The sequence below is a fragment of the Salvelinus alpinus genome, chromosome 4 (assembly GCF_045679555.1).
Source record: "Salvelinus alpinus chromosome 4, SLU_Salpinus.1, whole genome shotgun sequence".
NCBI classification, from domain to species: domain Eukaryota; kingdom Metazoa; phylum Chordata; class Actinopteri; order Salmoniformes; family Salmonidae; genus Salvelinus; species Salvelinus alpinus.
This window is the reverse complement of record NC_092089.1, coordinates 77,982,976-78,005,511: the sequence shown is the minus strand read 5'-3', so window position 1 is coordinate 78,005,511 and position 22,536 is coordinate 77,982,976. Positions and strand designations below refer to the sequence as shown.

The window sequence follows — 22,536 nt, the reverse complement described above, 5'->3', positions numbered from 1 at the left end:
TGCAACATCCTCCAGCATGACCGGTTTGGCGGTGGGTCAGTCATGGTGTGGGGTGGCATTTCTTTGTGGGGCCGCACAGCCCTCCATGTGCTCGCCAGAGGTAGCCTGACTGCCATTAGGTACCGAGATGAGATCCTCAGACCCCTTGTGAGACCATATGCTGGTGGTTGGCCCTGGGTTCCTCCTAATGCAAGACAATGCTAGACCTCACGTGGCTGGAGTGTGTCAGCAGTTCCTGCAAGAGGATGGCATTGATGCTATGGACTGGCACGCCCGTTCCCCAGACCTGAATCCAATTGAGCACATCTGGGACATCATGTCTCGCTCCATCCACCAACGCCACGTTGCACCACAGACTGTCCAGGAGTTGGCGGATGCTTTAGTCCAGGTCTGGGAGGAGATCCCTCAGGAGACCATCCGCCACCTCATCAGGAGCATGCCCAGGCGTTGTAGGGAGGTCATACAGGCACGTGGAGGCCACACACACTACTGAGCCACATTTTGACTTGTTTTAAGGACATTACATCAAAGTTGGATCAGCCTGTAGTGTGGTTTTCCACTTTAATTTTGAGTGTGACTCCAAATCCAGACCTCCATGGGTTGATAAATTTGATTTCCATTGATAATTTTTGTGTGATTTTGTTGTCAGCACATTCAACTATGTAAAGAAAAAAGTATTTAATAAGAATATTTCATTCATTCAGATCTAGGATGTGTTATTTTAGTGTTCCCTTTATTTTATACTGAATACTGAACGAACAATGAAAACTTTTATTTTAACTTAATATAATACATCAATAAAATCTATTTAGTCTCAAATTAATAATGAAACATGTTCAATTTGGTTTAAATATTGCAAAAACAAAGTGTTGGAGAAGAAAGTAAAAGTGCAATATGTGCCATGTTAAAAAGCTAATGTTTAAGTTCCTTGCTCAGAACGTGAGAACATATGAAAGCTGGTGGTTCCTTTTAACATGAGTCTTCAATATTCCCAGGTAAGAAGTTTTAGGTTGTAGTTATTATAGGACTATTTCTCTCTATACCATTTGTATTTCATATACCTTTGACTATTGGATGTTCTAATAGGTACTTTAGTATTGCCAATACTAAAGTACCTATTAGAACATCCAATAGTCAAAGGTATATGTTGCACAGAACGCAAGAGAATTGACACAATTTCCCTAGTTAAAAGAAATTCATGTTAGCAGGCAATATTAACTAAATATGCAGGTTTAAAAAGATATACTTGTGTATTGAATTTAAGAAAGGCGTTGATGTTTATGGTTAGGTACTCATTGGTGCAACGACAGTGGTTTTTCGCGAACGCGCTTGTTAAATCACCCTCTTGGCGAAGTAGGCTGTGATTCAATGATAAATTAACAGGCACCGCATCAATTATATGCAACGCAGGACAAGCTAGATAAACTAGTAATATCATCAACCATGTGTAGTTAACTAGTGATTATGTTAAGATTGATTGTTTTTTATAAGATAAGTTTAATGCTAGCTAGCACCTTACCTTGGCTCCTTGCTGCACTCGCATAACAGGTAGTCAGGTAGTCAGCCTGCCACGCAGTCTCCTCGTGGAGTGCAATGTAATCGCCCATAATCGGTGTCCAAAAATGCTGATTACCGATTGTTATGAAAACTTGAAATTGGCCCTAATTAATCGGCCATTCCGATTAATCGTCGACCTCTAATACCAACCCTACCTTGTCACAACACAACGGATTGATTCAAACGCATTAAGAAGGAATGGAATTACACAAATTAACAAGGCACACCTGTTAATTGAAATGTATTCCAGGTTACTACCTCATGAAGCTGGTTGAGAGAATGCCAAGAGTGTGCAAAGCTGTCATCAAGACAAAGGATGGCTACTTTGAAGAATCTCAATTATAAAATATATTTTGATTTGTTTAACACTTTATTGGTTACTACATGATTCAATATGTGTTATTTCATATTTTTGATGTCTTCACTATTATTCTACAATGTAGAAAATAGTAAAAATAAAGAAAAACCCTTGAATGAGTAGGTGTGTTTGAACTTTTGACTGGTACTGTATATACAAAAGCATGTGGGCACCACTTCAAATTAGTGGATTCGGCTATTTCAACCACACCAGTTGCTTACAGTTGTTTAAAATCGAGCACACAGCCATGCAATCTCAATAGACAAACACCTGATACAGAACATCCACTGTAATAGACGAAGGACAGGCCTCACAGCCACACTCTGACATGTATACAACATAGCCTAAACACAGGTGTGTGTGTGTGTGTGTGTGTGTGTGTGTGTGTGTGTGTGTGTGTGTGTGTGTGTGTGTGTGTGTGTGTGTGTAGAAAGAGAAGGATGATTGTCTTCTGTAGAGAGGAAACCAAATGCAATCTTTGTAACTTAAACCGGTTGAATCCTTTGCGGTTGTCAATACATCTATTTACAGACATAAATGGTTGCAGGAACATATGTGCTTTGGGGGTGTGTGTGTATGCCACACATACACATTGCTTGTGTATCCTTGTGTTATTAATAAAATACTTGAATTGAGCCACTTATCTTGGCTTTATCCGAATAGCTTTGTACACACTAGAGGTCTTCACGGGTCCAACAAACCTGAAATTCCGAGACCATAAATTCTGACTTTTGTCTCAGATCTGGGTGGGGTCTTATATAATTGCCACGGGTCTCAGGTATGTGCAATTATAATTGATTTAGCGACTGGATCTGTCCTCTGTTAATTTAATGTGCGAGGTGATCAGAACTTCGCCAATTGCAACTCAATAAAACATATACTGTAGTTAATGTCCAGCTGAAACTGGTTCCGGCCACTCACCTCACGTGCACCTGTTGCTGAAGAGAGAGAGACCACGAGTGAAAGGAGCTTTGGCCTAGGCAACTGTTGATTGCAAAGATGGAGGCCTTTTTCATTTAAGTAAAACAAAAGAGGTGAAAGAGTATAGTCTTCTGTGAGGACAAGTTTAAGGGATAAAGATGAGAAGAACATTGGCGCGGCCAAATGGAATGTGTGCAACTCGCTATTCAGGTTTGATGCTATTTTCAAACTTTTATTTATTTGTTTTCGTATTTATTATAATTTGTTTTATCATTATTATAAGCTTTTTTAGAATCTAAAACATTTCTTTAAATATGCTAAAAGTGTTTTGTTTCATTTTGTTGAGACATTTTCATAGCTAAATTAAGTTGTCTTTTCAATTTTGTGCTCTGTATTTAATTTAAGATACAAGTTTAAAGTAGGCTGGATGTAAAATAAATATCAGCCTATTGCTGTCATTTGTTGGGTAGGCCTACGGATCATATTTTACCTATAAACAATGACTTGACTTACTTTGATATTACCCTAATGAACTTTTGTGAAGGTCTGGTGTGGTATTGTCACTAGGCTTAGCTACTACAGGCCTATGAAGGCAGTGCGCACCAGCAGTCCAACTGACTCAGTTGAACTTGAGGTGAGGAAGAATGTTTTAGGCCTACCAAAGTCAGATTAAAGGAGTAACAATATAATGATCATCTTTATTTTAAAAAATATTATGCACGCCAAATTCTTCCTCCTGTATAGTACGCCTACATCTGTATAGCAGTAGAAGCCTATCAGACAAGGATAGAGAACGCATGTTGGTGGCAGAAATCTCCATCTTTCTCTCTGGGCTAGGCCTAAGCTTCTCTTCCTTTATATATATATTTTTTTTTAAATATCAATATCATACAGTGGAGCCTAGGCCTATAAACTTAAATGCATGCAATGCCCTGATAAATTGAGCGCTCAAATCTCCAACATCTGAATCGTGAGGTGAACAACTTATTGTTTTAGGAAAGTAAAAAACAATAAAACAATAAGCTATAATGTTTGGATTATGCGACACATCGAAATATAATTTTCTTCTGGCTTGTTTTATGTCATTTAGCAGTTTTTAAGGATTGATAATTTGGCCAATATCACTCGTTTATTGATGGCATAGGTTTCTTTCCCTCTCTCGGAGCCGAATGGGTCTTTCAGATCAAAACAGCATGGGTCCGTTTGCGCCTGTTTTTCCACTGGCCATTTCGGAATGGTTCTGACTGTCCTCGGGTCATTTTGGAACCGGTCTCCTTTAAAAAAAAAAATGTTTTATGCATGTTGGGTTGGGTGGGAAAGCCACGGATTCATTTCGGAACGGGTCCAAAGTACACATTGACTTTGGGAGGCTGGAAGCTGATTTAGCCTTGCTCTGATCTGGCACTACCCCTGCACTGACCCACACTATTCCCTCTTACCTTTCTCATAGGCTGGCATGCTGTCCTTCAGCAGGTAGCTCAGCTGGTGACCGTTGAGGTGCAGGAAGCGCAGCTGGTCCCTGAGCGAGGCCTCCTCAACCACGGGCTGGATGAGTCGGCCCACGCTGTTCTGGGAGATGGGTAGGCCCAGACCAAGAGCCAGTGTCGGGGTCAGGTCCACCTGCTCTACTGTTGACGGTTTCTCCATCCCTACTGTTTATAAGGAGTAGAGACAGTATCTCAGGATATAGAAACAAGAGGGCGCAAGGAGGCACACATGCACAAGACAGACAGAAACGCACACGTACACACACAAACGCATGCGTACACAAACACACAAGCGTGCGCGTACGTACATTCACACACGTATACAGTTGAGAAATTAAGTGAAAAGTCACAGGAGCAGAACATATGTACCGCATCTCTAATCAACCCCTACTCCTCTACGTCATACTTCAATAACAATGATTCATTCACTTTGTGTAGCACACCTTAAAATAAAACCCATTATTAAATAAATAAATAAATATAAATATATATATATATATATATATATATATACAGTGGGGAGAACAAGTATTTGATACACTGCCGATTTTGCAGGTTTTCCTACTTACAAAGCATGTAGAGGTCTGTAATTTTTATCATAGGTACACTTCAACTGTGAGAGACGGAATCTAAAACAAAAATCCAGAAAATCACATTGTACATCCATCCAAAGATTTTCTATTGGGTTCAGGTCTGGAGACTGGCTAGGCCACTCCAGGACCTTGAGATGCTTCTTACAGAGCCACTCCTTAGTTGCCCTGGCTGTGTGTTTCGGGTCGTTGTCATGCTGGAAGACCCAGCCACGACCCATCTTCAATGCTCTTACTGAGGGAAGGAGGTTGTTGGCCAAGATCTCGCGATACATGGCCCCATCCATCTTCCCCTCAATACGGTGCAGTCGTCCTGTCCCCTTTGCAGAAAAGCATCCCAAAAGAATGATGTTTCCACCTCCATGCTTCACGGTTGGGATGGTGATCTTGGGGTTGTACTCATCCTTCTTCTTCCTCCAAACACGGCGAGTGAAGTTTAGACCAAAAAGCTCTATTTTTGTCTCAACAGACCACATGACCTTCTCCCATTCCTCCTCTGGATCATCCAGATGGTCATTGGCAAACTTCAGACGGGCCTGGACATGCGCTGGCTTGAGCAGGGGGACCTTGCGTGCGCTGCAGGATTTTAATCCATGACGGCGTAGTGTGTTACTAATGGTTTTCTTTGAGACTGTGGTCCCAGCTCTCTTCAGGTCATTGACCAGGTCCTGCCGTGTAGTTCTGGCTGATCCCTCACCTTCCTCATGATCATTGATGCCCCACGAGGTGAGATCTTGCATGGAGCCCCAGACCGAGGGTGATTGACCATCATCTTGAACTTCTTCCATTTTCTAATAATTGCGCCAACAGTTGTTGCCTTCTCACCAAGCTGCTTGCCTATTGTCAATCAATCAATCAATCAATTTTATTTTATATAGCCCTTCGTACATCAGCTAATATTGTCCTGTAGCCCATCCCAGCCTTGTGCAGGTTTACAATTTTATCCCTGATGTCCTTACACAGCTCTCTGGTCTTGGCCATTGTGGAGAGGTTGGAGTCTGTTTGATTGAGGTTGTGGACAGGTGTCTTTTATACAGGTAACGAGTTCAAACAGGTGCAGTTAATACAGGTAATGAGTGGAGAACAGGAGGGCTTCTTAAAGAAAAACTAACAGGTCTGTGAGAGCCGGAATTCTTACTGGTTGGTAGGTTATCAAATACTTATGTCATGCAATAAAATGCAAATTAATTACTTAAAAATCATACAATGTGATTTTCTGGATTTTTGTTTTAGATTCCGTCTCTCACAGTTGAAGTGTACAGACCTCTACATGCTTTGTAAGTAGGAAAACCTGCAAAATCGGCAGTGTATCAAATACTTGTTCTCCCCACTGTATATATATATATATACTGCTGTGTCCTGTTTTTAGGTTTGATAAAAGCTCAAGCTTAAATCCTGCCAGTTGAGTTGACAGGACAATCCAGAACATGAGCTCTGTGTCCATCATGTGTCTGAAGTCCTACAGTACAAGTTACTGTACCAGCCTGTCCATCATGTGTCTGAGGTCCTACAGTACAAGTTACTGTACCAGCCTGTCCATCATGTGTCTAAGGTCCTACAGTACAAGTTACTGTACCAGCCTGTCCATCATGTGTCTGAGGTCCTACAGTACAAGTTACTGTACCAGCCTGTCCATCATGTGTCTAAGGTCCTACAGTACAAGTTACTGTACCAGCCTGTCCATCATGTGTCTGAGGTCCTAGAGTACAAGTTACTGTACCAGCCTGTCCATCATGTGTCTGAGGTCCTACAGTACAAGTTACTGTACCAGCCTGTCCATCATGTGTCTAAGGTCCTACAGTACAAGTTACTGTACCAGCCTGTCCATCATGTGTCTGAGGTCCTACAGTACAAGTTACTGTACCAGCCTGTCCATCATGTGTCTGAGGTCCTACAGTACAAGTTACTGTACCAGCCTGTCCATCATGTGTCTGAGGTCCTACAGTACAAGTTACTGTACCAGCCTGTCCATCATGTGTCTGAGGTCCTACAGTACAAGTTACTGTACCAGCCTGTCCATCATGTATCTAAGGTCCTACAGTACACGTTACTGTACCAGCCTGTCCATCATGTGTCTGAGGTCCTACAGTACAAGTTACTGTACCAGCCTGTCCATCATGTGTCTGAGGTCCTACAGTACAAGTTACTGTACCAGCCTGTCCATCATGTGTCTGAGGTCCTACAGTACAAGTTACTGTACCAGCCTGTCCATCATGTGTCTAAGGTCCTACAGTACACGTTACTGTACCAGCCTGTCCATCATGTGTCTGAGGTCCTACAGTACAAGTTACTGTACCAGCCTGTCCATCATGTGTCTGAGGTCCTACAGTACAAGTTACTGTACCAGCCTGTCCATCATGTGTCTGAGGTCCTACAGTACAAGTTACTGTACCAGCCTGTCCATCATGTGTCTGAGGTCCTACAGTACAAGTTACTGTACCAGCCTGTCCATCATGAGTCTGAGGTCCTACAGTACAAGTTACTGTACCAGCCTGTCCATCATGTGTCTGAGGTCCTACAGTACAAGTTACTGTACCAGCCTGTCCATCATGTGTCTGAGGTCCTACAGTACAAGTTACTGTACCAGCCTGTCCATCATGTGTCTGAGGTCCTACAGTACAAGTTACTGTACCAGCCTGTCCATCATGTGTCTGAGGTCCTACAGTACAAGTTACTGTACCAGCCTGTCCATCATGTGTCTGAGGTCCTACAGTACAAGTTACTGTACCAGCCTGTCCATCATGTGTCTGAGGTCCTACAGTACAAGTTACTGTACCAGCCTGTCCATCATGTGTCTGAGGTCCTACAGTACAAGTTACTGTACCAGCCTGTTTCTGCCAACGCTTAATTTCCCAGCCAGTCTCTCAGTAAAATCTGATCCACCTGAAATAAACCCATGAGGAGTGATCTAGAAATAGACGTGGCAAATAAAGAAACAATTATCACATTCACACCAACGGCCTCGAACGCGTTCGTCACAGAGCGGCGAGACGTTAATGAGCTCCTCTTCACACAGTGCCAAGACGTCACCGCTTCTCACAGTGAGAGCTCAGCTGAGACAGCCGTGTGTGTATGTTTGTGTGTGCATTTTTTGTAGCCTTTATTTAACCAGGCATGTACGTGTGTGGCACAGGCGCTCTGGAGTAGGCCCTTACCTATCAAAAGTCATGTTAATCCTCACTTAACCACATTTTTCCTAGGTGAAAACAAATGTAAATGGACATATTAGTGGTGGGCCGTAACTACAATATTTTCACTATACTATTATGGATAAGTGTTGTGATACATTTGAACACCGGTGTGCATGTGCCTACTTCAGCAATGACACCAAGACAGACTGACAAACAGACAGAGGGATAACAGGAGAGCCAATGCTTACCTTTCTTCTTGAAGGCGGGGCTGATGAGCACCAGGGGGGTGTTGACCTCATGCTCAGACGAGCCCCCGTGGCTGCCCGTCTCGGACATCCCGTGGTCCCCACACAGCACCAGCAGGTAGGGCAGCGCCCCCTCTGCCTCCTAAGGGGACACGGGACATGGCAGATATAGATAGGTCACATAAGCGGATCAAATGTTAACATAATGGTCGTTTATCAGACACTTTTATTCACTGCAACTTACAGTTAAAGTACCATCTCATTTTAACAGCTCATAATCCAGGGACTACGGAGTGGCTCAGCGGTCTAATGTATTACGGTGCTTCCGGCATCACTACAGACCTGGGATCAATCCCAGGCTGTGTCATAACCGGACGTGACCGGGAGTCCCATAGGGCAGAGCACAATTTGCCCCCGTCGTCTGGGTTTGGGGAGGGTTTAGCTGGGGGGGTTGAACTTGGCTCATCGCGCTACAGCACCTCCATGTGGCGTGCCGGGCACCTGCAGGCTGACTTCGGTCATCAGTTGAACGGTGTTTCCACCGACACATTGGTGCATCTGGCGCGGTTTGGCGGGTAATGAGCCCATTGGGGAGTTGCAGCGATGAGATAAGATTGAAATTAGGGAGAAAAAGGGGGTAAAATAATTTTTGGGGAAACAATCTGTTAACTCTTACTCAAATAATGTTATTGACTTGTCCTATACTTGTATTTGTTGCCAAAGCATACATTCCAGAGAAAGAAAAAAAAACTTTAAAAACCCCACCTCAGACCCCCACCTCAAACAGACCGTTTCAGGATGACGTCATGTTTTAGGCTGAGACGTCCAGAAGAAGAGATGTATCAGGAAGAAAGTGTGGTATTCAACAGGCAATAGAATTGCACAGACAGGGCAGGAATAGGGGTTGTGGAAATATGTGTTTGAAATAGAGTCCTGCTGCTGGAAGAAGCACCCTCGCCTCATGTCCTCCCTTCACTGGAGCGAAACAGTGGAGTTTCCAAACAGCGCCTGAGGGGCTAGGCTCACTCTCTAGCTCTCTCCTCTGGGAATGAAAGGTGGTTAGCTCCGTTTCACTTCAAAGACCCCCTCAGCCACTCTCTTCCACGCTAGCCTGCTTCCTTTAGCAGCCAGCGCAAGCTAACAAAAGCCTGAATCTCTGCCAGTTTAGCTGGTTGCCCTAACAGAGCAGCTAACTTCTTCAACTCATTGGCATTTCATGTTACAGATGTAGGATCTCATTGGCATTTCATGAACGGGAAAGAACTTATCCCAGCCATGAAAGCTGTCAGAGCGCATAGGGACATTGCTTACATCCGCTATGACAGGCTCTTTGTCCACCCTCCCTCCCAAAAGCATAGAAGAGATGAGAGAGCCAAGCCTATGTGTTCCTAGCTTCAACCCCACAGCACACACACACACACACACACCCAACTGATTCATGGACTGCTGAATGTTTTTTTCCCCCTCTTGCTTTGTTTATTCTTTTCCATATTATGTCGATCTCTGATAAGCTACCCAGGAAAGGGCTACAAATAGTACATATTAATATATGTAGCCTGATATCCATAACATTAACATATTAGCCATTTCTGAGACTCACTTAGATAATTAATTTGATGATACAGCAGTAGCAATACAAGGATAACACCTACAGAAGAGACAGGAATGCTTATGAGGTGTTGAGATATAAACTCAGCAAAAAAAGAAACGTCCTCTCACTGTCAACTGCGTTTATTTTCAGCAAACTTAACATGTGTAAATATACATACACATACACACACACATTCATATCTACACACATACATAAACTCAGCAAAAAAGAAACGTCCCTTTTTCAGGACGCTGTCTTTCAAAGATAATTCGTAAAAATCCAAATAACTTCACAGGTCTTCATTGTAAAGGGTCTAAACACTGTTTCATATGCTTGTTCAGCAAGCTGTTTAAAGGCACAGTCAACTTAGTGTATGTAAACTTCTGACCCACTGGAATTGTGATACGGTGAATTATATGTGAAATAATCTGTCTGTAAACAATAGTTGGAAAAATTACTTGTGTCATGCACAAAGTAGATGTCCTAACCGACTTGCCAAAACTATAGTTTGTTAACAAGAAATTTGTGGTGGTTGAAAAATGAGTTTTAATAACTCCAACCTAAGTGTATGTAACAGTACATAGATTTTATGTATTTAGTCTCAAATAAATAATGAAACATGTTCAATTTGGTTTAAATAATGCAAAAACACAGCATTGGAGAAGAGAGTAAAAGTGCAATATGTGCCATGTAAAAAAGCTAACGTTAAAGTTCCTTGCTCAGAACGTGAGAACATATGAAAGCTGGTGGTTCCTTATAACATGAGTCTTCAATATTCCCAGGTAAGAAGTTTTAGGTTGTAGTTATTATAGGACTATTTCTCTCTATATCATTTGTATTTAAATACCTTTGACTATTGTATGTTCTTATAGGCACTATAGTATTGCCAGCCTAATCTCGGGAGTTGATAGGCTTGAAGTCATAAACAGTGCTGTGCTTCGAGCATTGCGAAAAGCTGCTGGCAAACGGAGGAAAGTGCTGTTTGAACGAATGCTTACGAGCCTCCTGCTGCTGCCTACCACCGCTCAGTCAGACTAATCTATTAAATATCAAATCATAGACTTAATTATAATATAATAAACACAGAAATACGAGCCTTTGGTCATTAATATTGTCAAATCCAGAAACTATCATTTCGAAAACAAAACGTTTATTCTTTCAGTGAAATACGGAACCGTTCCGTATTTTATCGAACAGGTGGCAACCCTAAGTCTAAATATTGCTGTTTCATTGCACAGCCTTCAATGTTATGTAAAATTCTGGCAAATTAATTACGGTCTTTGTTAATAAGAAATGGTTTTCACACAGTTTGCAATGAGCCAGGCGACCCAAACTGCTGCATATACCCGGACTCTGCTTACACTGAACGCAAGAGAAGTGCCACAATTTCAGGCACCGCATTGATTATATGCAATGCAGGACAAGTTATTTAAACTAGTAATATCATCAACCATATGTAGTTAACTAGTGATTATGTTAAGATGTATTGTTTTTTATAAGATAAGTTTAATGCTAGCTAGCAACTTACCATGGCTCCTTGCTGCCTGCACTCGGGTAACAGGTGGTCAAGCCTGCCATGCAGTCTCCTCGTGGATTGCAATATAATCGTCCATAATTGGCGTCCAAAAATGCAGATTACCGATTGTTTTGAAAACTTGAAATCGGCCCTAATTAATCTGCCATTCCGATTAATCGGTCGATCTCTAATACACACACACACACACACTACTGTTCAAAAGTTTGGGGTCACTTAGAAATGTCCTTGTTTTTGAAAGAAAAGCACATTTTTTGTCCATTAAAATAACATCAAATTGATCAGAAATACAGTGTAGACATTGTTAATTTTGTAAATGACTACTGTAGCTGGAAACGGCTGATTTTATGTAATATCTACATAGGCGTACAGAGGCCCATTATCAGCAACCATCACTCCTGTGTTCCAATGGCAAGTTGTGTTAGCTAATCCAAGTTTATCATTTTAAAAGGCTAATTGATCATTAGAAAACCCTTTCACAATGATGTTAGCACAGCTGAAAACTGTTGTTCTGATTAAAGAAGCAATAAAACTGGCCTTATATTTATTTATATATATATATATTTTTTTATTATTATTATTTATTTATATATATATATATATACACCCAAATGAGGTGGGGTGATTATAATGAAACAGAAATGAACACAGACTCACATGCCATAACATTTGTTCCAAGATGGCTTAGCAGTTCAGACGTCATTTTTGTCCTCGTATTGTCGTGTCCTGTATATATATATATTTACACCTTTCTTCGCATATCTTTTATATATTTTACTATCCAAGAACTCAACTACAAAAGCTTTCCTGCAAAAGCTTTCCTGCAACCCGCCTCACCAATTACAAAAAAAAGTATTATTTACCTCAAATCTGAAAATCCACAGTGGAAGCTAGCCAGGGGCTAATCAGAAGCTAGCCAGAAAGCTAACCAGAAGCTAGCCAGAAGCTAATCTGAAGCTGCCCAGAAGTTAGCCGGTTTGCTGGCTAGCGTTGGTGTTTCAGCTGCCCACGTTTTGTGGTCATCAGCTATTCCTTTAGCTCGATAATCTACCGGCACTTTTGTGCAACGCGACTCGGACCGGAGCATACCGGGCCTTTTTTTCTCTCTCAGTTTCCCCGGATTTCAGCCGCAGGCTCTGGACATTTGCACCTTGATTTCGCAGCTAGCTAGCTGCAAACCGTGTGACTATTGGCTTACGTCGATCCCGGAGCAAACTTAAATCATTCCGGAGCTAGCCAGCTGAGGAGTTCCATCAGTCATTCCTGGGCTACAGTCACCTATCCGGACCCATTTTTTTTTTTGCTGCAGATACGGAGCCCCACCGGGCCTTCACGACTGACTGCCGACGTTATCTGCCCGAGGGAGTTATCCAACTGGCACCTCCGTCGCGACGTTACCTGAACGCTCATCTGGGGCCCGCTAATCGTTAGCTGTCTTATCGGCTGCTATCTGAATAAGTATATCGGACAATTTTTTTTTCTTGGGTCACTATATCTATTTTGCCAATTGGATTGATCCCCTCTACCACACGGAACCACACTAATCTACCGACGGAAACGCACGAGGTGTCTAAAAATAGACCTCCATCCTATGCTATCTTGCTACCGATAGCCATCTACCCGGCCAGCTGTCTGGATCGCCGTGACCCCAACCAACCTCTACTCACTGGACCCTTATTGATCACTCGATTAAGCATGCCTCTCCTTAATGTAAATATGCCTTGTCCATTGCTGTTCTGGTTAGTGTTTATTGGCTTATTTCACTGTAGAGCCTCTAGCCCTGCTCACTATACCATATCCAACCTTTCAGTTCCACCACCCACATATGCGATGACATCACCTGGTTTCAATGATGTTTCTAGAGACAATATCTCTCTCATCATCACTCAATACCTAGGTTTACCTCCACTGTATTCACATCCTACCATACCTTTGTCTGTACATTATTCCTTGAAGCTATTTTATCGCCCCCAGAAACGTCCTTTTACTCTCTGTTCTAGACGTTCTAGACGACCAATTCTCATAGCTTTTAGCCGTACCCTTATACTACTCCGCCTCTGTTCCTCTGGTGATGTAGAGGTGAATCCAGGCCCTGCAGTACCTAGCTCCACTCCTATTCCCCAGGCGCTCTCTTTTGATGACTTCTGTAACCGTAATAGCCTTGGTTTCATGCATGTTAACATTAGAAGCCTCCTCCCTAAGTTTGTTTTGTTCACTGCTTTAGCACACTCTGCCAACCCGGATGTTTTAGCCGTGTCTGAATCCTGGCTTAGAAAGACCACCAAAAATTCTGACATTTTCATCCCCAACTACAAGATTTTCAGACAAGATAGAACGGCCAAAGGGGGCGGTGTTGCAATCTACTGCAAAGATTGCCTGCAGAGTTCTGTTTTACTATCCAGGTCTGTTCCCAAACAATTTGAACTTCTACTTTTAAAAATCCACCTCTCTAAAAACAAGTCTCTCACCGTTGCCGCCTGCTATAGACCACCCTCTGCCCCCAGCTGTACTCTGGACACCATATGTGAACTGATTGCCCCCCCATCTATCTTCAGAGCTCGTGCTGCTAGGCGACCTAAATTTGAACATGCTTAACACCCCAGCCATCCTACAATCTAAGCTTGATGCCCTCAATCTCACACAAATTATCAATGAACCTAACAGGTACCACCCCAATTCCGTAAACACGGGTACCCTCATAGATATCATCCTAACCAACTTGCCCTCCAAATACACCTCTGCTGTTTTCAACCAAGATCTCAGCGATCACTGCCTCATTGCCTGCATCCGTAATGGGTCAGCGGTCAAACGACCTCCACTCATCACTGTCAAACGCTCCCTGAAACACTTCAGCGAGCAGGCCTTTCTAATCGACCTGGCCGAGGTATCCTGGAAGGATATTGATCTCATCCCGTCAGTAGAGGATGCCTGGATATTTTTTTTAAATGCCTTCCTCACCATCTTGAATAAGCATGCCCCATTCAAGAAATTTAGAACCAGGAACAGATATAGCCCTTGGTTCTCTCCTGACCTGACTCACCTTAACCAACAGAAAAACATCCTATGGCGTTCTGCATTAGCATCGAACAGCCCCCGTGATATGTAACTTTTCAGGGAAGCTAGAAACCAATATACACAGGCAGTTAGAAAAGCCAAGGCTAGCTTTTTCAAGCAGAAATTTGCTTCCTGCAACACAAATTCAAAAAAGTTCTGGGACACTGTAAAGTCCATGGAGAATAAGAACACCTCCTCCCAGCTTCCAACTGCACTGAAGATAGGAAACACTGTCACCACCGACAAATCCACTATAATTGAGAATTTCAATAAGCATTTTTCTACGGCTGGCCATGCTTTCCACCTGGCTACCCCTACCCCGGTCAACAGCACTGCCCTCCCCTCTGCTACTCGCCCAAGCCTTCCCCATTTCTCTTTCTCCCAAATACAGTCAGCTGATGTTCTGAAAGAGCTACAAAATCTGGACCCTTACAAATCAGCCGGGCTAGATAATCTGGACCCTTTCTTTCTAAAACTATCTGCTGAAATTGTTGCCACCCCTATTACTAGCCTTTTCAACCTCTCTTTCGTGTCGTCTGAGATTCCCAAAGATTGGAAAGCAGCTGCGGTTATCCCCCTCTTCAAAGGGGGGGACACTCTTGACCCTAACAGCTACAGACCTATATCTATCCTACCCTGCCTTTCTAAGGTCTTCGAAAGCCAAGTCAACAAACAGATTACCGACCATTTCGAATCCCACCATACCTTCTCCGCTATGCAATCTGGTTTCAGAGCTGGTGATGGGTGCACCTCAGCCACGCTCAAGGTCATAAACGACATCTTAACCGCCATCGATAGGAAACAATACTGTGCAGCCGTATTCATTGACCTGGCCAAGGCTTTTGACTCTGTCAATCACCACATCCTCATCGGCAGACTCGACAGCCTTGGTTTCTCTAATGATTGCCTCGCCTGGTTCACCAACTACTTCCCTGATCGAGTTCAGTGTGTCAAATCGGAGGGTCTGTTGTCCGGGCCTCTGGCAGTCTCTATGGGGGTGCCACAGGGTTCAATTCTTGGACCGACTCTCTTCTCTGTATACATCAATGATGTCGCTCTTGCTGCTGGTGATTCTCTGATCCACCTCTACGCAGACGACACTATTCTGTATACTTCTGGCCCTTTATTTGACACTGTTAACAACCCTCCAGGCGAGCTTCAATGCCATACAACTCTCCTTCCGTGGCCTCCAATTGCTCTTAAATACAAGTAAAACTAAATGCATGCTCTTCAACCGATCGCTGCCTGCACCTGCCCGCCTGTCCAACATCACTACTCTGGACGGCTCTGACTTAGAATATGTGGACAACTACAAATACCTAGGTGTCTGGTTAGACTGTAAACTCTCCTTCCAGACTCACATCAAACATCTCCAATCCAAAGTTAAATCTAGAATTGGCTTCCTATTCCGCAACAAAGCATCCTTCACTCATGCTGCCAAACATACCCTTGTAAAACTGACCATCCTACCAATCCTCGACTTCGGTGATGTCATTTACAAAATAGCCTCCAAAACCCTACTCAATAAATTGGATGCAGTCTATCACAGTGCCATCCGTTTTGTCACCAAAGCCCCATATACTACCCACCACTGCGACCTGTACACTCTCGTTGGCTGGCCCTCGCTTCATACTCGTCGCCAAACCCACTGGCTCCAGGTCATCTACAAGACCCTGCTAGGTAAAGTACCCCTTATCTCAGCTCGCTGGTCACCATAGCAGCACCTACCTGTAGCACGCGGTCCAGCAGGTATATCTCCCTGGTCACCCCCAAAACCAATTCTTCCTTTGGCCGCCTCTCCTTCCAGTTCTCTGCTGCCAATGACTGGAACGAACTACAAAAATCTCTGAAACTGGAAACACTTATCTCCCTCACTAGCTTTAAGCACCAGCTGTCAGAGCAGCTCATAGATTACTGCATCTGTACATAGCCCATCTATAATTTAGCCCAAACAACTACCTCTTTACCTACTGTATTTATTTATTTATTTTGCTCCTTTGCACCCCATTATTTCTATATCTACTTTACACTTTCTTCCACTGCAAACCAACCATTCCAGTGTTTTTTTTTTACTTGCTATATTGTATTTACTTCGCCACCATGGCCTTTTTATATTTTTATTTATTTATATATATATATTGTTTGCCTTCACCTCCCTTATCTCACCTCACTTGCTCACATTGTATATAGACTTATTTTTCACTGTATTATTGACTGTATGTTTGTTTTACTCCATGTGTAACTATGTGTTGTTGTATGTGTCGAACTGCTTTGCTTTATCTTGGCCAGGTCGCAATTGTAAATGAGAACGTGTTCTCAATTTGCCTACCTGGTTAAATAAAGGTGGGGGAAAAAAAAAATATATATATATATATATATATATATATATACATACACTGTTCAAAAAAATAAAGGGAACACTAAAATAACACATCCTAGATCTGAATGAATGAAATATTCTTATTAAATACTTTATTCTTTACATAGTTGTGCTGACAACAAAATCACACAAAAACGATCAATGGAAATCAAATGTATCAACCCATTGAGGTCTGGATTTGGAGTCATACTCAAAATTAAAGTGGAAAACCACACTACAGGCTGATCCAACTTTGATGTAATGTCCTTAAAACAAGTCAAAATGAGTAGTGTGTGTGGCCTCCACGTGCCTGTATGACCTCCCTACAACGCCTGGGCATGCTCCTGATGAGGTGGCGGATGGTCTCCTGAGGGATCTCCTCCCAGACCTGGACTAAAGCATCCGCCAACTCCTGGACAGTCTGTGTTGCAACTGTCTGTTGGTGGATGGAGCGAGACATGATGTCCCAGATGTGCTCAATTGGATTCAGGTCTGGGGAACGGGCGGGCCAGTCCATAGCATCAATGCCTTCCTCTTGCAGGAACTGCTGACACACTCCAGCCACATGAGGTCTAGCATTGTCTTGCATTAGGAGGAACCCAGGGCCAACCGCACCAGCATATGGTCTCACAAGGGGTCTGAGGATCTCATCTCGGTACCTAATGGCAGTCAGGCGACCTCTGGCGAGCACATGGAGGGCTGTGCGGCCCCACAAAGAAATGCCACCCCACACCATGACTGACCCACCGCCAAACCGGTCATGCTGGAGGATGTTGCAGGCAGCAGAACTTTCTCCACGGCGTCTCCAGATTCTGTCACGTCTGTCACATGTGCTCAGTGTGAACCTGCTTTCATCTGTGAAGAGCACAGGGCGCCAGTGGCGAATTTGCCAATCTTGGTGTTCTCTGGCAATTGCCAAACGTCCTGCACGGTGTTGGGCTGTAAGCACAACCCCGACCTGTGGACGTCGGGCCCTCATACCACCCTCATGGAGTCTGTTTCTGACCATTTGAGCAGACACATGCACATTTGTGGCCTGCTGGAGGTCATTTTGCAGGGCTCTGGTAGTGCTCCTCCTGCTCCTCCTTGCACAAAGGCGGAGGTAGCGGTCCTGCTGCTGGGTTGTTGCCCTCCTACGGCCTCCTCCACGTCTCCTGATGTACTGGCCTGTCTCCTGGTAGCGCCTCCATGCTCTGGACACTACGCTGACAGACACAGCAAACCTTCTTGCCACAGCTCGCATTGATGTGCCATCCTAGATGAGCTGCACTACCTGAGCCACTTGTGTGGGTTGTAGAATCCGTCTCATGCTACCACTAGAGTGAAAGCACCGCCAGCATTCAAAAGTGACCAAAACATCAGCCAAGAAGCATAGGAACTGAGAAGTGGTCTGTGGTCACCACCTGCAGAACCACTCCTTTATTGGGGGTGTCTTGCTAATTGCCTATAATTTCCACCTGTTGTCTATTCCATTTGCACAACAGCATGTGGAATGTATTGTCAATCAGTGTTGCTTCCTAAGTGGACAGTTTGATTTCACAGAAGTGTGATTGACTTGGAGTTACATTGTGTTGTTTAAGTGTTCCCTTTATTTTTTTGAGCAGTATATATATATATATATATATATATATATAAATAAATAAATATATATATATATATATATATATATATACACAGTGGGGAGAACAAGTATTTGATACACTGCCGATTTTGCAGGTTTTCCTACATACAAAGCATTTAGAGGTCTGTAATTTTTTTATCATAGGTACACTTCAACTGTAGGTACACTTCATACCAAAATCCAGAAAATCACATTCTATGATTTTTAAGTAATTCATTTGCATTTTATTGCATGACATAAGTATTTGGTCACCTACCAACCAGTAAGAATTCCGTCTCTCACAGACCTGTTCGTTTTTCTTTAAGAAGCCCTCCTGTTCTCCACTCATTACCTGTATTAACTGCACCTGTTTGAACTCGTTACCTGTATAAAAGACACCTGTCCACACACTCAATCAAACAGACTCCAACCTCTCCACAATGGCCAAGACCAGAGAGCTGTGTAAGGACATCAGGGATAAAATTGTAGACCTGCACAAGGCTGGGATGGGCTACAGGACAATAGGCAAGCAGCTTGGTGAGAAGGCAACAACTGTTGGCGCAATTATTAGAAAATGGAAGAAATTCAAGATGACGGTCAATCACCCTCGGTCTGGGGCTCCATGCAAGATCTCACCTCGTGGGGCATCAATGATCATGAGGAAGGTGAGGGATCAGCCCAGAACTACACGGCAGGACCTGGTCAATGACCTGAAGAGAGCTGGGACCACAGTCTCAAAGAAAACCATTAGTAACACACTACGCCGTCATGGAATAAAATCCTGCAGCAAGGTCCCCCTGCTCAAGCCAGCGCATGTCCAGGCCCGTCTGAAGTTTGCCAATGACCATCTGGATGATCCAGAGGAGGAATGGGAGAAGGTCGTGTGGTCTGATGAGACAAAAATAGAGCTTTTTGGTCTAAACTCCACTCGCCGTGTTTGGAGGAAGAAGAAGGATGAGTACAACCCCAAGAACACCATCACAACCATGAAGCATGGAGGTGGAAACATCATTCTTTGGGGATGCTTTTCTGCAAAGGGGACAGGACGACTGCACCGTATTGAGGGTAGGATGGATGGGGGCCATGTATCGCGAGATCTTGGCCAACAACCTCCTTCCCTCAGTAAGAGCATTGAAGATGGGTCGTGGCTGGGTCTTCCAGCATGACAACGACCCGAAACACACAGCCAGGGCAACTAAGGAGTGGCTCTGTAAGAAGCATCTCAAGGTCCTGGAGTGGCCTAGCCAGTCTCCAGACCTGAACCCAATAGAAAATCTTTGGATGGAGCTGAAAGTCCGTATTGCCCAGCGACAGCCCCGAAACCTGAAGGATCTGGAGAAGGTCTGTATGGAGGAGTGGGCCAAAATCCCTGCTGCAGTGTATGCAAACCTGGTCAAGAACTACAGGAAACGTATGATCTCTGTAATTGCAAACAAAGCTTTCTGTACCAAATATTAAGTTCTGCTTTTCTGATGTATCAAATACTTATGTCATGCAATAAAATGCAAATTAATTACTTAAAAATCATACAATGTGATTTTCTGGATTTTTGTTTTAGATTCCGTCTCTCACAGTTGAAGTGTACCTATGATAAAAATTACAGACCTCTACATGCTCTGTAAGTAGGAAAACCTGCAAAATCGGCAGTGTATCAAATACTTGTTCTCCCTACTGTATATATATATATATATATTCAGAGCTACATCCTTGTAATGCTTACAGAACATCTCATGTCAACGGTTACTGAAGTGTTGTGGTTCCAGGTTCACCTGCCTCATCTAAAGTATATTATCATAGGGTGTTGCTATAGACTACCAAGTGCTAACAGTCAGTATCTAAATAATGTGTGTGAAATGCTTGATAGTGTATGTGATGTAAACAGAGAGGTCTACGTTCTTGGGGATCTGATTGGTTTTCATCTAGCTGTCAGCTCAAGAGGAATCTGCTCACTGTAACCAGTGCCTGTAATCTGGTTCAGGTTATTAATCAACCTACCAGGGTGTTTACAATTACTACAGGAACTGGATCATCCATATGAATTGATCACATTTTTACTAACACTATAGAACTTTGTTCTAAAGCTGTATTTGGACCCATTGGATGCAGTGATCGCAATATAGTGGATATATCCAGGAAAGCCAAAGCTCTAAAAGCTGGGTCTAAAATAGTGTATAAGAGAGCATACACAATATTCTGCTGTGACTTATGTGGATGACGTTAATTTGTTGGTCTGATGTGATTAATAAGGAGCATCTAGACGCTGTACTTAATACATTTTTGAAATTGCTTCTTCCAATTATTGATAAACATGCACCTCTTAAGAAACTGACTGTTAGAACTGTTAAGGCTCCATGGATTGATAAGGAATTGAAAAGCTGTATGGTTGAAAGAGATGGGGCAAAAGGAGTAGCAAATAAGTCTGGCTCTACATCTGACTGGCTGACTTAGTGCAAATTGAGAAATTATGTGACTAATCTCAAAAAAGAATAAATTATATTATGAAGCCAAGATCAATGATATAAAGAATGATGGGAAGAACTTTGGAGTACTTTCAATGAAATTATGGGCAGAAAGACAAATTAAAATCCATCTTTCATCGAATCAGATGCCTTATTCATCACAAAACCATTTGATGTTGCGGATTATTTTAATGATTACTTCAATGGCAAAGTGGGCAAACTTATGACAACAATGAAAAGCGAGTCATCGTATAAATGCATAAAAAAATATATATAATAAAAGAAAAGCATTGTAAGTTTGAATTTTGCAATGTTAGTTTAGGAGAGGTGGGGAAATTGTTTTCGATCAATAATGACAAACCTCCTGCATTGACAATTTAGATGGAAAGCTACTGAGGATTGTAGCTGACTCTATAGCCACTACTCTCTGTCATATCTTTAATCTGAACCTAGAGGACAGTGTCTGTCCTCGTGCCTGGAGGGAAGCCAAAGTAATTCTGCTACCCAAGAACGGTAAAGTGGCCTTCACTTGTTCTAACAGCAGACCTATCAACTTGCTGCCAGCTCTGAGCAAACTATTGGAAAAAATGTGTTGGACCAAATTAGGGCCGTTGGCGGTCATGACATTTTGTCAGGCGGTTATTGTCATGCAAAAGACTGCCGGTCTCAAATCAAATCTCATTAGTCACATACACATTGTTAGCAGATGTTAGTGCGAGGTTAGTGAAACGCTTGTGCTTCTAGTTCCGACAGTGCAGTAATATCTAACAAGTAATCTAACAATTCCACAACAACTACCAAATACACACAAATCTAAAGGGATGGAATAAGAATATGTACATATAAATATATGGATGAGCGATGACAGAGCGTCATAGGCAAGACGCAATAGATGGTATAAAATACAGTATATACATATGAGATGAGTAATGTAAGGTATGTAAACATTATTAAAAGTGGCATTATTTAAAAAGTGACTAGTGATCCATGTATTAAATTAGCAAATTATTTGAGTCTCTATGTAGGCAGCAGCCTCTCTGTGTTAGAGATGGCAGTTTAACAGTGTGATAGCTTTGAGATAGAAGCTATACTTGTGCTGACCTCGCCTTCTGGATGTTAGCGGGGTGAACAGGCAGTGGCTCGGGTGGTTGTTGTTCTTGATGATCTTTTTGGCCTTCCTGTGACCTCGGGTGCTGTAGGTGTCCTGGAGGGCAGGTAGTTTGCCCCAGGTGATGCGTTGTGCAGCACACGCACCACCATCTGGAGAACCTTGCGGTTGAGGGAGGTGAAGTTGCCGTACCAGGTGGTGATACAGCCTGACAGAATGCTCTCAATTTTGCATCTGTAAAAGTTTGTGAGGATTTTAGGTGACAAGACAAATTTCTTCAGCCTCCTGAGGTTGAAGTGGCGCTGTTGCGCCTCTGTCTGTGTGGGTGGACCATTTCAGTTTGTCAGTGATGTGTACGCCAAGTAACTTAACTTTCCACCTTCTCCACTGCTGTCCTGTCGATGTGGATAGGGGGGTGCTCCCTCTGTTGTTTCCTGAAGTCCACGATCATCTCCTTTTTTTTGTTGACGTTGAGTGAGAGGTTGTTTTCCTGACACCACACTCAAATACTTATTTCCCTCATTAAAATGCAAATCAATTTA

General features: G+C 43.0%; 1 protein-coding gene across 4 annotated transcripts in view; it reads right to left on the bottom strand.

Moving 5' to 3' along the window:
• LOC139574483 (GPI ethanolamine phosphate transferase 2-like) overlaps positions 1 to 22,536 on the bottom strand; it is a 123,907-nt gene that overhangs the window by 71,721 nt on the left and 29,650 nt on the right. For 3 of the 4 annotated variants that reach the window (XR_011674783.1, XM_071399118.1, XM_071399119.1), the window contains exons 5-6: positions 8,293 to 8,431; positions 4,276 to 4,488 (exon numbers count right to left, since the gene is read on the bottom strand). Coding sequence is in view for 3 of the 4 variants with exons in the window: in XM_071399118.1 (XP_071255219.1) it covers positions 4,276 to 4,488; positions 8,293 to 8,431 (352 nt within the window). In the remaining variant the exon portion in view is untranslated. Of the gene's footprint in view, positions 1 to 3,563; positions 4,111 to 4,275; positions 4,489 to 8,292; positions 8,432 to 22,536 lie in introns of those variants that run through there. The other variant, XM_071399121.1, reaches the window with a different exon arrangement.